This window comes from Choristoneura fumiferana, chromosome Z (genome assembly GCF_025370935.1).
Source record: "Choristoneura fumiferana chromosome Z, NRCan_CFum_1, whole genome shotgun sequence".
In the NCBI taxonomy this organism is placed as follows: Eukaryota; Metazoa; Arthropoda; class Insecta; order Lepidoptera; family Tortricidae; genus Choristoneura; species Choristoneura fumiferana.
The window spans coordinates 16,120,192-16,133,920 of record NC_133472.1 but is presented as its reverse complement, the minus strand read 5'-3'; the positions used below and the strand labels follow the sequence as shown (position 1 = coordinate 16,133,920).

Here is a 13,729-nt window from a genome sequence, read left to right as displayed (position 1 = left end):
TTCTTGCGCAAGCCGAGGCGGTGCGCAGCCTCACCGTTATCCTATTTCCTCCCTCTTTTATGTTCGCGTCGTTTGCCTCCGACGTTGTCGGTAATATATACGTACATACCTACATATATGTCTATATCACCGAGAACTACGTTTTTTCGAAAAGGAGTATTCCACTTCTGATTTTCACTTAAAATATTCTTGCGTTGTAAAACACCTGTACCCAGTCTGCACATGCATATTTAAGTTAATTTTATCTGCATTGGTATTTCGATTGTTATGTTAAAGATAGATATAAAGTTCGCACTGAATTATTAAACAGCCCACCGCGGAGAGTTTATATTTATTCGGCGGCCAATTGTTAGTTATGGGAATCGAAAATAAATAAAACATAGGTTACCAAATTTAGTACATAAGGTAAGGTACCCTACCTTACCTACATTCATAGCTAGATTTTTTAACTATATAAATACATAGGTAAGTAAGTATAGGTACCAAGGTTAGCGTAAACGTGCCCTGGTTTAAGCGATTAGATTACTGACCATCGTTCAATAAACTTGCTAATAAGTAGTTCAAAATATGTATCTATCTCAGAGAAGATGCGGTTTCGTTTGTTCGAATAAGAAACTCATTCCCAGTCGCACGTAAGTAGATGATCACGTTGCTGGAGTGATAACGTGACATTTTCTTGGAACTGCAGCCATTTAAGTTTGAGTTATGCTCCTCAAAAAGACAAATATTTAAAACAATTACCCTAATTCTAATTTCATGTTTTAGTAGTACCACAGAATAAGTAACATTACAAGTATAGTACCTAGTTGTTAGGTATAGTAGTCAAATCAAATCAAACCAATTATTTTTATTTTTGCTAAAACATACACTAAGTTGCAAGAGTAAGAGTTGTAAGAGTGTGATGGTATTTCGAAAAATCCGGCACACAATGAACAATATTTATGTAAAATCTTTCTGAAAACTACGTCAAGATTACGAGGTCCTCTGAGAAGGTACAAAAACCAACAGCTTGAATACTTAATAACATGGCCGCATGGGTCGTCTAGGTCGACATCACATAATATCACGTAGGTATAGGTAGCTCTTACTGTTAGTGATAAATCAAAGGTCCACGAATAGATGGCTCATAAAGACGGCCACAAAAGCCGGAGTTTTAGAGCCCTTCAGAAAGTGTGTCGACGGGCCCGCCCGCGGCCCGCACCCCGCGCCGCCGCCCGCTCTCTGTTGGAAAACATCCATATATGCATTTTATAGTTTTCCGTCGAACTAGGGACGTAGTTATTTAAATACAAGTTTGTGCATACAGTTAAGAGGCAAATGATGCTCATGTATTTTATAGTTGACCTTACGTATTGAACCACACCATCCGCATTTCATTATTATAATCATGAGTGGACTGAATGATTGGAGCCACTTGGCAATTGAAGTCTAATGCACACTTACGAATTATTTAACACATTTTCAGTACCTACTGAGATCATTCAGTAGGTACCAAGAGATCATAGACGTGTCAGTAAATTTCTTGTTTTCAAATATCCCCTAAAATTTAAGACATAATATAAATTATGCTCAGGTCAGTTATTAAAAGTTAGCAACAAGGCGAAATTTTTGACGCATCAAAAACGTAAAATATAATTTATTTTCTCATTGTAATTGTAAGCCAACCTTAGATGTTGAGTCAACACAACCTATGCTCTAACGAAACCAAAGCCTGTAGAGAGGTACCAACATTAAGCCGCATAAGATGAGTCGGAGTCTCGGGGTATGGCCAGGGGAACCGGGAGGGCGATGGCGGTGCATTGCGCAACGCATTACAATAACGCGACATTGCGTGCCGCGGTCGCAGCGCCCGCGCCGCCCGGGGTCATCCGCCGCGCGCACCGATTCAGGGAACAGTGACGTGACAAGTCCCGTACCTACTCATTATCAGATATCGGAATGGGTTACATAACTAGGAACTGATGTTCCTTGGATGTCCCTCACATTATTAAGTATTCATTTAAATAAAGTCGATCGATTCGTTAAACTTGTTGTGGACTGCCTGCACATTATCGCAATAAGTACTTTTTTCTGATTTCAATTTACTTTTTATGTCCAAAAACTGTGAATAATCATTCAAAGAGATAAATTAATATTTCATCTCAACGAATTTCTTTTTTTATCTCGAAATTAATCTTAATATGCATAACCAAAATACAAACTATATTATAAGTTAATACATTTATAATACTTTAGTAGCTTATTTATCGGTTTTGTTCATGTCACCTGCGCGAAAAATAAAATTCACCGCCGTACTTATTTTTCTTTATTTTTTTATTGCATTGGTACTTTGAAAAATTCATGTTCGATGAGTGAAGAATTAGAAGATCACGTGTATAATAATTCCATACCGGTTCCATATACGGTTTTAACGTCGTATCTACCTACCTACCCAAATAGTTAAAGTTTTGATTGTTACAAAGTAGACACCAATCTTTGTTACAATTCGGTCTGTATTAATATCATCATATCATTAAATACCTATTAATATATACCTGATGCCTGCAGCTTCCTCTTCGTCCTGTGTTGGAATTAAGTACTTAAATTAAGTAATAATAAAGGTAGCCTAAGCAGGTAATAGTCTAGCATTCTACAATAGTGAAAAAAAGAACAGAATCGGTTTATAAATAAACATGTGGTATCTATAGATTATAATAATAAAATAAAATATGTAATAATAAAATATAGTAAAACAAACGAACAAAGTTCAACTTCTTATAACTTATAGTATAAAAGAGTCCTGATTGATTTATGTAGTTATTTAGTTTCAAAATAAATTTAAAAATGGACTTAAATCCGTTCCCTTTTCTCTAGAACAAGTAAGACTCTACCTAGTTAGTAATATTGCTAGCCCTACGCTATAGTCAGGTGCGTCAAACGGATCTTGTAATAGAAAAAACAGAGATCCAGCCATCCACGCAAGGATGCGCGGACGCGCGTTTCTTTTTAGAAAGTGGCACGTGTCGGGGTTGTTCACCCTGTCGATCCGGGTCAGGCGGCGTTCCCCGCTCTCCCCTCCTCACCCCGCCCGCTCTCCTAGCCACTTCACTTCATGTGCGTAATAGTTAACACTAGCCCTTGATAAGGGAACTATATTGACACCATAATGGAACCGGGTCAACGGATAAGGCACTCCTTGTCGCACAGAATACAGGACTTCACAGCTTATACGGGCGCCGTCATTGAGCGAGTATAACGTTTGAAATAATAGAAAAGACGCTCTTATGAGTGAAATTTAAGTTCAACTTAATATTTTTTATGTAGGATTAGGTAAGTAATATACCTAGTATCTCGATAGTTAAGATGCGGATGTGAATACTCGTATGTCTTTATCGTCGACTGCGATTCAGCGTATTAAGGGTAATGTATGTATGTATGTAAATACTTTATTGTACTTAAAACACAAAAATAATACAAAAAGAAAACAACAAAACAATAATAAAAATAAAACGAATTAATAATAATAATAATAGTAATTTTGGGCACCTATACCTAGTGTCCGCCATAAAGGACACTTGCTCAGTTTAATAGAGCCATAAGGCATGAAACTGTAAGTCTGTAAGATTGAAATATTGTATGCTGGACCCTGGCAGATTGTGACGTACTAAATGTAACAATAAGAAACTATGTATACTAACCTCACAACCTATCAATAAATATTTGAATTTGAATTTGAATTTGTAAACATAAACAAAAATTAACACCTAAATATTTTTTTCTGCTGAACGCAGCACTGACGTGGCACCGTCATCGGGTTGGCCAAACTTCTTTGAGTAGATACTTAACATCAGTGATTGCCATGTACGGCAAGCAAAGTCTTTGACTAACTGCAAGTATTGCATGTGAAAATAAACCTGATAAACGCTTCTTACTCCGGGTTGCTTAAAGTAATAAGGGTTTAATAGAGGCGAAATATCGCTAGATGGCGTTAGTATCGTTAGATCCGTTTGACGTTTGCTCGTGATTGGTTAAATAACTAAATGAGCCAATCGCAAGCAAACGTCAAACGGACCTCACGATATTAACGCCATCTAGCAATATTTCGCCTCTGTGAAAACCCTCATTGTTTTATCCACGCTACTGCTACTTGAAGCCGAAAAATTCAACATGAATTGAATAGCTCGCACCTTTAAAATTAAAGTGAAACAATTTTATATATTCACATTTCCAAAATGAACTTTAAATAAAACACTATCTGGTGGAATTTTTAAATGAAAAAAAAATCGGATTCTTTCATTTTAGTTTTAAAGGGGTGAGCTATAAAATAATAATGGCAACCCACGGCTATTAAGCTACTATTATGAAATTTATTGTGAAAAGGTTCCACACTGATGCATGATCAAGAATTTTCTAGATTTTTTCAATTCTTAGGAAGGTAAGTTTGTATAACACAAGATCTGTAGCTAGAGAAAATCGATTTATTGGATCATTTAAATTAGTTAGAAATAGTACCTAGACTAGAGTACGATTAAAACAGGAAAAGACGGATATAGGAGGAAATAAAACTTTCGTGGGTACCTATATGAAATTGTTTTCATATTCAAGAATTTTTCGATACAAGTGTAATAATTACAAGGAAAGTGGCGCCGTCTTCTCATTTAATTTCTACCATGTTTTGTGCCATAGGTACTAAAGTACTTACCGGCTTGAAATATTCATTGGAACTATTGTATTATTTAATAATAATAATAGACATAGGTACAAAAACTATGAAAGAGACACCTATCTTTGTATAATAAGTTAGGCCCTAAGTCCCCCTAGTTTCCCTAAGACGGTAATTAAGGATTTGTAGTAAACTAGCTTTTGCCCGCGATTTCGCCTTTTACCTACCTATGACTCTGGCAATATAAGTAAGTATGTTTCAAATATCAAATTCAAAAAATTAAAATTACAATTCAAAATTCAAAATTCAAAATTCAAAATTCAAAATTCAAAATTCAAAATTCAAAATTCAAAATTCAAAATTCAAAATTCATATTCAAATTTAAAATTCAAATTCAAAATACAAATTCAAAATTCAAATCATTTATTCAATAAATAGGCCGCAATGGGCACTTTTACACGTCATTGTTTAAACAACCAGCCATCAACCAAGACCATCATTGCCAAGAAGAATGCGCCGCAAGAAACTTGGCAGAAAGTCATATCAATTAAGTCTCTAAATCATCTAGTCTTCTTCTTTATCCTGTGGGAATTTCGGTAAATTCTGAAAATTGTTTTTTCATCACACTTGCTCGTAAACAGTGTCGAAACATGCAGGCTACCTTGGTTGCCAAATAAAAACCTTAATGTGCTTGTCATGAAAGCCGTGGTCGGTAAATGGGTCATTGCGCGTACAATTTAAATCAATGGACCTAAATCTATCTATCTCTACGTCACTTAAGGTATTTTAAATAAATGACCCGGACAAACTCACGTCTTAAAAGTTTAGCTCGACATGTTTTAATCGTAGCCCTTCGTTTCGGAGCAACGAGCGGCTAACACTCGCACTGCAGTGCGCGTGTTGCAGCAGCCGCTGAGTCGCGTTGCTCCGAAACGAAGGGCTAGGATTAGAAACATGTGGTAAACTCGATTTAAATGAGTTATCCGGTCTATGAGTATCTCAATGTAGTTTCTTGTTCACTTAAGGTATATTATTATGAATGCCAAATTTCAAGTGTTTAGCTTCAGCGGTTTGGGATGTGCGTTGATATATCAGTCAGTCAGTCAGGACTTTGAATTTTATATAATATTATATAGCTAAAGGAGTAGGGTAAATAAAACGTCTGTTTTAGTATTGTTTTTTCTTTAAACTCAGAACTTTGAAAGTGACAACTGATTGATTGATGCACGTACCTGCAGTGCTACTACGAAACTCGAAGTTCGTATCGTACCGTCCCTCTCGCTCTCGTATTAAATATTATAAGTGTCAGAGAGGCCGCACGACACGAACTTCGAGTTTCGAGTTTCGTAGTAGCCCTGCTGATTTATTCTAGATCACGTATCATAAACAAATTAAGAGATTATAAAATAACTTATGAACAACTCAAAGATATTTAAATAAAGAAGGACGGAACTAATAATAATATAAGTACCTACTAGATAATTAGCAATTATTTCCGAAAACATTGTTTTTCACATCAATTATACTTACGCAACGCATATTAAAAATAAACCTAGTAATGGATCAGCACAATAATATATCATATTGCTTACCTCGAGCTATGTGATGTCGTCGTATAAAAAAAACACGCTTATACATATAGATTATGTGATACCTATTTCTTTAAGATAGAAATTATTTATGTATGTACCGACGATGTTTAGTCGAACCATTTGATTTCTATCTTTTCCGACCCACTGTTGAACGTTCTTACAGTAAATCTTATAATATATGATTATCTTATATTTATATTTTCTGGAAAAATGTACCATAGTAGGTCACAATCACAATTCAGTTGATTCTAAAGTACCTACCTAAATTGCGTCGTTACTATGCAAGTTTTTTAATCGAATGATGCAAAACTATCGCAATGACTCTATCTATATAGCGAGAAGGTGGGGTACGTAAAAGCTTTTTTCCTGGTATATACTGTCGCCGCGTCATCAGCACTTGTGGTGTTGCCCGTCCGTGCAACAGAACTCCTTGCCGGCAGAAAAGTTGGTGGGAGTCCACTCTCCGCCGCAGTTCTTGATGTAAAGAAATGCTTTCTCACGGTGCACGTCGCGCTCCACCGCACCGCAGATAACGGGGCCCGCTCGAGGGAGGTACTTGAGAATCTGCCGATCAATTAAGGATTAAATTTCAATGCCTAATCGAGGTTATTTATTGTAATTATGATTATTATTAATCCGAAGTCCTATACTCGTACCTACTCTTCGGAATACGACGACGTTTTGTATTGTAGCACATACTTGATACACGTCACCGAAAGTTCATATACTTAACATCAAGCGTAAAGCACTCCCTACATATATTTATATCGAAGAATATGATAAATAAAAACTAAGCATACTACCTTCATAAGTGTTTAACGCATTCACTGCCACCGACGCGTATATGCGTTTTCGGAACTTCGCCCAGTGCCGCTATCATAATTATTCATACATTTTGAACGCACATGTGCGTCGGTGGCACCTGTGGATGTCAGATGACAGTGAAACCTTTTAAAAGGTTATAATATCGAAGGGAATACTTTGTTTATCTAAAAATACACATATCTATGTTAATCTTCAAGTTAACAATATTGTGGACAATCGAAAAAGATCTAGAATAGTAATTTTATAGTAAAGGTGCCATTTTTTTCCTACTACTTATTAGTAGTTTAATCGATTCGGGCTTTATTTTCACTTCTCGGTGTATACCTAATTAATTAAGTATACTTACTCGTAGATTCCCTTATGAACAGCTCACCAAATCTTTAAACTCTAATGGCATATTCTTAAGTGTGAATGAAGGGAGCAAAAACAGTGGCCCTTGCCTACCTACTTGAACGCATACCAGCCTGCAAGGCCGTCAAAATAGTGTGTAGGGGCCTTTACGCATCAGAGTATCTACCTAGATAAAAGTTGAACTGTGCGAATCGCCTGTCCTACTCGTGATACAAATGTTTTCTTCACAGCATTGCAAACTGTTACTTACCACGTCAAGGCACTTGCTGATACAGTGCTTGAAGCCAGCTGAGCCGCAGGGCAGGCTGGGGGCGTCGGTGTCGTAGGTGACGACGGGCTCGCCCTGCGGCGGCCCGCGCGGCCGGCCGCGGCGACCCTCCTTGATACCGACTTGCTGCGACATGAACACGCCGCACTGGCACGGCTCCACCTGACAGATAAAATTAACTCGATATATCCTTCTAGCTTTAAGTGCACCTGTACTCAATCTACAAAAAACTGCAGTATCTAATTATCGGAAAATGCTCCCTATTTACTCTATTTTTTAGAAGAGTCAGTAAGCAATGTTATTTTACAAATTATTCAGAGATAGGCAGTGTAGAGTCAACCTTGTTTGTCTTCGTAAAGCCAAAAGCCGAGATACTATATTGTATATCAGCTTTTGGCTTTACGAAGACAGACAAGGTTGACTGGCAGAAATTCCTTTCAGGTACTGTACTATTTTTTCTACGATTAATTAAAAGTACTTTTCATCACTTAAACTCTGAAAGTAGGTTGCATTTAACTTAAAATCCGTGTTGTAAATTCGATTTACATCTTTAAGGCCCTGATCGACGGGCGAGTAAAACCGCAAGAGCGCAGCCTAAGGTATCGCCAATATTTGGAACAATTATAGTTTTTCATTTAGAAATATAAAATTTTGCTCGCAAATGTGATGAAAAACATTGTATGTCGCACGGGTGGTACTAGAATTAATTACGAACATCGAATCATTAAAGCCCTCAGTCGACTCTCGTTCGTAATTCCAAATTTACCGCCCTTAAGACACAATGTACTATTAAAAATCGAATGGTGCTCCTTTGTATCCACGAACTAGGTAAACAAAGAGATTGTAATGCGTAATACTTACCTCCAAACCGATGCTGCTGGCCAGTGCTGGCTGAATGTGCCAAAGCCAAAAAGCGTGAGGCCATTAAAAAAAACAAAAGACGGTTTGGCGCGATAAATTTTCTTCCGCTCTGGTACAAATTGCGTATACATTTATAACGGTTTTTCTTTATTTCGTCGCATTTGTGATGAAAAGTAGTGTTCAACTCGAGTGTAAATGATCAATTACAACCCTTGTTTATCAATCTACTAAAAAGTCTGCGCAGGTTCACTTACCCCATCGATATCGTCATCATACTCCCCGTCTTCGGTCGACTTCAGACTCTCGAATTCATCTCTCTTGGTCTTGCGGTGCGCGTCGGCTACCGCCAGGCAGAGGCTCAGGCCCAGCACAATCCACCACCAATTACCACACATTGTGCTGTGCCACTTGCAGGTTAACCTGAAGGCGAGTTAAATTATTAGGCTCTAGGTAGCGCCAGAACCTACGAACACCGACGAGCGTCTACGAAAATACTTGGCAAGATTATCCTTACCTTACTGCTTACGGTTTAGGCTACAGGTACCGACAGACATAGTTATGGCCGTCATTATTAATACATTGTATCTACGAGGGAGTGGTTAGACCCGCTACACCCTAGTACACTGTCAGCAGGCCGTTTGTCGTTGCCACCGGTAGCTTCTTATGTGACAGCCCTTGCCATGACATATGTTAAAAATATACAACCTAACTTAGATTAATGATTGGTCTCGCGCGCTCTGCTCGCACGACCCCCGACGACGTGAGTCGTGCGAGCAGAGCGGTGGCGCGTAGTGTGCGTGTTGCGGCAGCCGCCGAGTCGCGTGCTCCTGAGAGGAAGGGCTACGAAATAGCCCGAAACATGTCGAGCTAAACTCGGTTTAAGACGTGAGTTATCCGTTATAACATCATTTAAAACATTCGGTACATTCACCTTACGCAGTTTGCAACGCGACTGACTCGACTCGGGCTCGGGTACGCCGAATTCGACGTACTATTTGTTGCCGCATTTGACAAGTACGCCGGCGGTATCTAGTTGAGCGAGCGCGCGAGACCAATCATTCATCTAAGCAACCTAATGATAATGTTTGTGTATTATCAATGTTGCGTTCCTTCTAGTTAGAGAGGTATCTAGATCCAATAAGATGTTAGTAGTAAAACGACCGTGCCGTTAGCAACAATAATATGATATGTAGGTAGAACTGACATTAACATAAACATTGAAAAGATTCCATGTTTGCACTACCATGAGTTTACAGTGACCGTAGGGCGTAAATTATTTGTATGGAGAATTTGTGCAGCGCCTCTACAAATAATTTACGCCGTCGCTATCGAGTATTCAGTATTCAGTATTCATTTATTTGGCAAAAACATAAGACTTATAAATACTAGTACTTACAGAAATTATGCACCCTGGTAGGGTATAGCCACAATTATTGTGTATGAAATTAAAATCTAATACACAACTAAAAGCCCTGCCTAAAAACTACTTAAAAAATACTAGACTTAAAAAAAATATATTTCTATTATTGAAATTGCACAAAGTTAAATTATGTATTAGGTATGGCACGATAATAATTTGTTTCTACCTAAATGTTTAGTACCGTCACTGTAAACTCATGGTAGTGGTACAGGTGATCTTTATGCCTGATTGTCAGTGTTTTTTTAAACACATTGATTGCCCGGATTGCTACCACCATCTTGCTGGCTAATCCTACCGGGAAGCAGCAGTGCTTGCACCGTTGTGCTTCGGCGCGGGGAGTAAGACAGCCGGTGAAATTACTGGCACTTGAGGTATTCCATCTTAGGCTAGGTTGGCAACGCATCTGCAATACCCCTGGTGTTGCAGATGTTTATGGGCGGTGGTGATCTCTTACCATCAGGAGACCCACTTGCTCGTTTTCCATCCAGTCGAATAAAAAAAAAAAAAAAAAACAACAGAAAAAAAAACATAGCCGGACGGACAACTGGTACATTATCAAGAATATGAAAAAACCCAGCCAAGAGCATGTCGGACACGCCCAAGATAGAGTTACGTAGTTATTACGAAAAAATCAAGTAATATTTTTCTAAGGGTTTCGTATTGTGTACGGAAGCAATCTTAGCCGTTATAATTTTCCTTGTAAATTTGATGTATTTACACCATCATGAATTTTTCAAATTTTTCCACCCAACAGTTTAGATTTTAGAGGGCGTGGGGGACGCTCGATTTTAATGAAAATTTGCACTTTAAAGTTGAAATGGTAGACATCCAACGATACCCCACACTATAGGGTTAGTATAGAGAAAAAAAAGTCACCCCACTTTACGCCTATGGGAGGTACCCTTAAATTATTTTTTTACTTTCTTTTACTTTACCACTGTCGGCGTGACGGATATGTATATATCCATGCCAAATTACAGCTTTCTAGTACTAACTGTCTCTGAGCTTAGCCGCGGACGGACAGACAGACAGACAGACATGGCGAAACTATAAGGGTTCCTAGTTGACTACGGAACCCTAAAAAAGTAACTATCCATGTAGGCAAATAATACTTTGAGATTGAGACGTACCTCAAACTTGGCGACGACACTGGTTTCCAAATCACACTTTGAAATAGATTGTAACGTTCCAAACCGTTCCTTGGTTGATTCACTACTGCAAATGTTAAAACACGTCTTGGAGTATATAAGGTTTCCTCAGGTAGGTATCGGTGGCTCTGATAAAAATTGACAGCTCAGTTTTCTGGTTCAACGCGAAACGTGCGTCGGCGAAGTTCACGTAAATACGTGATGCTAAGGTAATCAGATTTACAACCGATTGATAAAGATACTTTGAACGTCAGCAAATTTCTATCATAATACTTACCTTGTTTTCCATGAGACAATTCCGGGCCCTATCACACACTAGGTACTTAGGGGTTATCAATCACAAAAACTTAGTCAACCGTTCAACATTTATTCAACTCATGTTAATTCGTAGAAATGTGTCATTATAGGCTAGTGTACGCCGTACTCGTATTTAAAATTTACTTATGTGGTCACAATTATACCCAAGATGCTATTTACTTTTTTCAAAATTTCAAGCCGTTTTTAGGGTTCCGGTGCCAAAATGGCAAAAACGGAACCATTATAGTTTCGCCATGTCTGTCTGTCTGTCCGTCTGTCCGCGGCTTTGCTCAGGGACTATCAATGCTAGAAAGCTGTAATTTTGCACGAATATGTATGAAAACTATGCCGACAAAATGGTACAATAAAATTGAAAAAAAAATATTTTTAGTGTTCCTCCCATAGACGTAAAGTGGGGGTGATTTTTTTTCTCATCCGACCTTGAAGTGTGGGATATCGTTGGATAGGTCTTTGAAAATCATTAGGGGGTTGCTACAACGATTTTTCGATTCAGTGATTCGTCTGCAAAATATTCAACTTTAAATTGCAAATTTTCATTAAAATCGAGCTCCCCCCCCCCTCTAAAATCTAAACCGGTGGGTGGATAATTTGGAAAAATTCAGAATGGTAGTAAGTATATGAAACTTTTAAGGAAAACTATAGCGGCTAAGTTTGCTTGAGAATTATTAGTAGTTTAAGAGTAAATAGCAGCCTAAGGTATATAAAATATACCGAAACTTGGAAAATTCCGTACAAAATTAGAAATCCTTAAGAAAATATTACTTGACTCTTTCGTAATGCGTACGGAACCTTATCTTGGGCGATTCAAATATTACCTAAATAACGTAATTTTTGAAGATTATTGACCCTCTCTCCCCCCCCCATGTAAGGGCCAGTATAGACGGACTGCACTCCAGCTGCAACGTAACTGTCAAGTGCCGACTGCCCATACATTTAAATTGCAGTCAGTGTGCAGTTGTGTCGTAAAGTTTTACTAAGCAAAAATTGCGTTATGTAATGATGGGTACACACCGGCCCAACGAACGCCAACGAAGGATATTCAACGTTGGATACCGCACGCTCGTTGGCTTTCGACGGTGCGTCAAAATACATTTAGTGGTCAAGCAAGCGATCGTTGGCACCTGATTTCGGCTTGCATTCCCAATTTGAAAATGGACGACGACGATTATGGTTATATTTGATAGTTTAATATACTGTAATGATTCGAGCTCTCCATACTTAAGTGACGTAAACGGCGTGAAATATAAACGGGGTATACGAGAGGGATAAATCAGACGTCTGCAAGCTACCTACGCTCTTTCGCTTCAACTTGAGCGTTCGTTCGTTCGCTGGCCTTCGGCGACCGTCCACACTGAGTTCGATGTAATAGTACGATTCCTTTGATGTTACCGCCACGCTTCGGATCGCCGGCACACGCCAACGAACAATCGTATCGTTGGCGTTCGCTAAGCCGTCCAGACAGGACCAACGAAACCCATTCGCTGGCTTTCGATGGGCCGGTGTGTACCCTACCCACCATAACAAAAATGTTCATACATACAGTTCCTACACTGGCACCTAAGTTCGATTTTAGAGATTTTCGTCGTATGAAACCTGTCGAGTACCTACCTACCTACCTATACGTCGGGCCACGCGCAGTGCAGCCCGGCAGGTTTTAAAAGTTAACGAGTGTCAAAACTTAATACTCAATATTTGCCTCAAATTAAATTAGTACCTACGAAACCCTACAATGCGCATGGCTCGACACCCACTAAAAAAATACATACCTACCTATATACCTATTCATTTTCTATTTGACAAACTAATCAACCACATTCGCCCTCGGTTAGCCATCGATGATATTGCTTTATGTTAGCAACATTCATCTTTATATGATAAATATTTTTAAAATAAACTACATGTAAAACTTGGCACGGTTTTGGCTGTAATTTATAAATGAGTAGGGCCTCTCAGCATTTCAACCGCTGCATCTTCTGCGCTGCCAAAATCGACCAATTTGTTCATGAAACCTATATTATATTAGCTATACCTAGTACCTAGGGACGCTACAAATGCATGTGGGTGGCATGGGATAAAATTAACCTCTTACCTATTTATACTGCCCGAAATAATAATTTGTGTGTTACGTACACTTTTCTTTTGTTTTTGGCGTAACACATTGAATGTTATACAAGTAGCCGCACTGGCTGTAAAAAAATCGCAAAGAAATTGTACGTAAAGGTGCGGCCACAAGCAAATCGCTCGACGCTCGTTTCCAGCGATAAATCTGGTCACGTGACCCTATTTTGAATTTTCCGCGACTCA

The 13,729-nt window shown here is 38.6% G+C and overlaps 1 protein-coding gene across 1 annotated transcript; it reads right to left on the bottom strand.

Annotated features, from left to right (window-relative positions):
* Nucleotides 1-6,578: 6,578 nt before the first annotated feature.
* On the bottom strand, nt 6,579-11,197 carry Fcp3C (Follicle cell protein 3C). Its single transcript, XM_074089716.1, has 4 exons — nt 11,090-11,197; nt 8,794-8,959; nt 7,661-7,840; nt 6,579-6,798 (listed from the first exon to the last, which is right to left on the bottom strand). The coding sequence occupies exons 2-4, from the start codon at nt 8,932-8,934 to the stop codon at nt 6,625-6,627; spliced, it is 495 nt and encodes a 164-aa protein (XP_073945817.1). The 5' UTR covers nt 8,935-8,959; nt 11,090-11,197; the 3' UTR covers nt 6,579-6,624.
* Nucleotides 11,198-13,729: the final 2,532 nt, after the last annotated feature.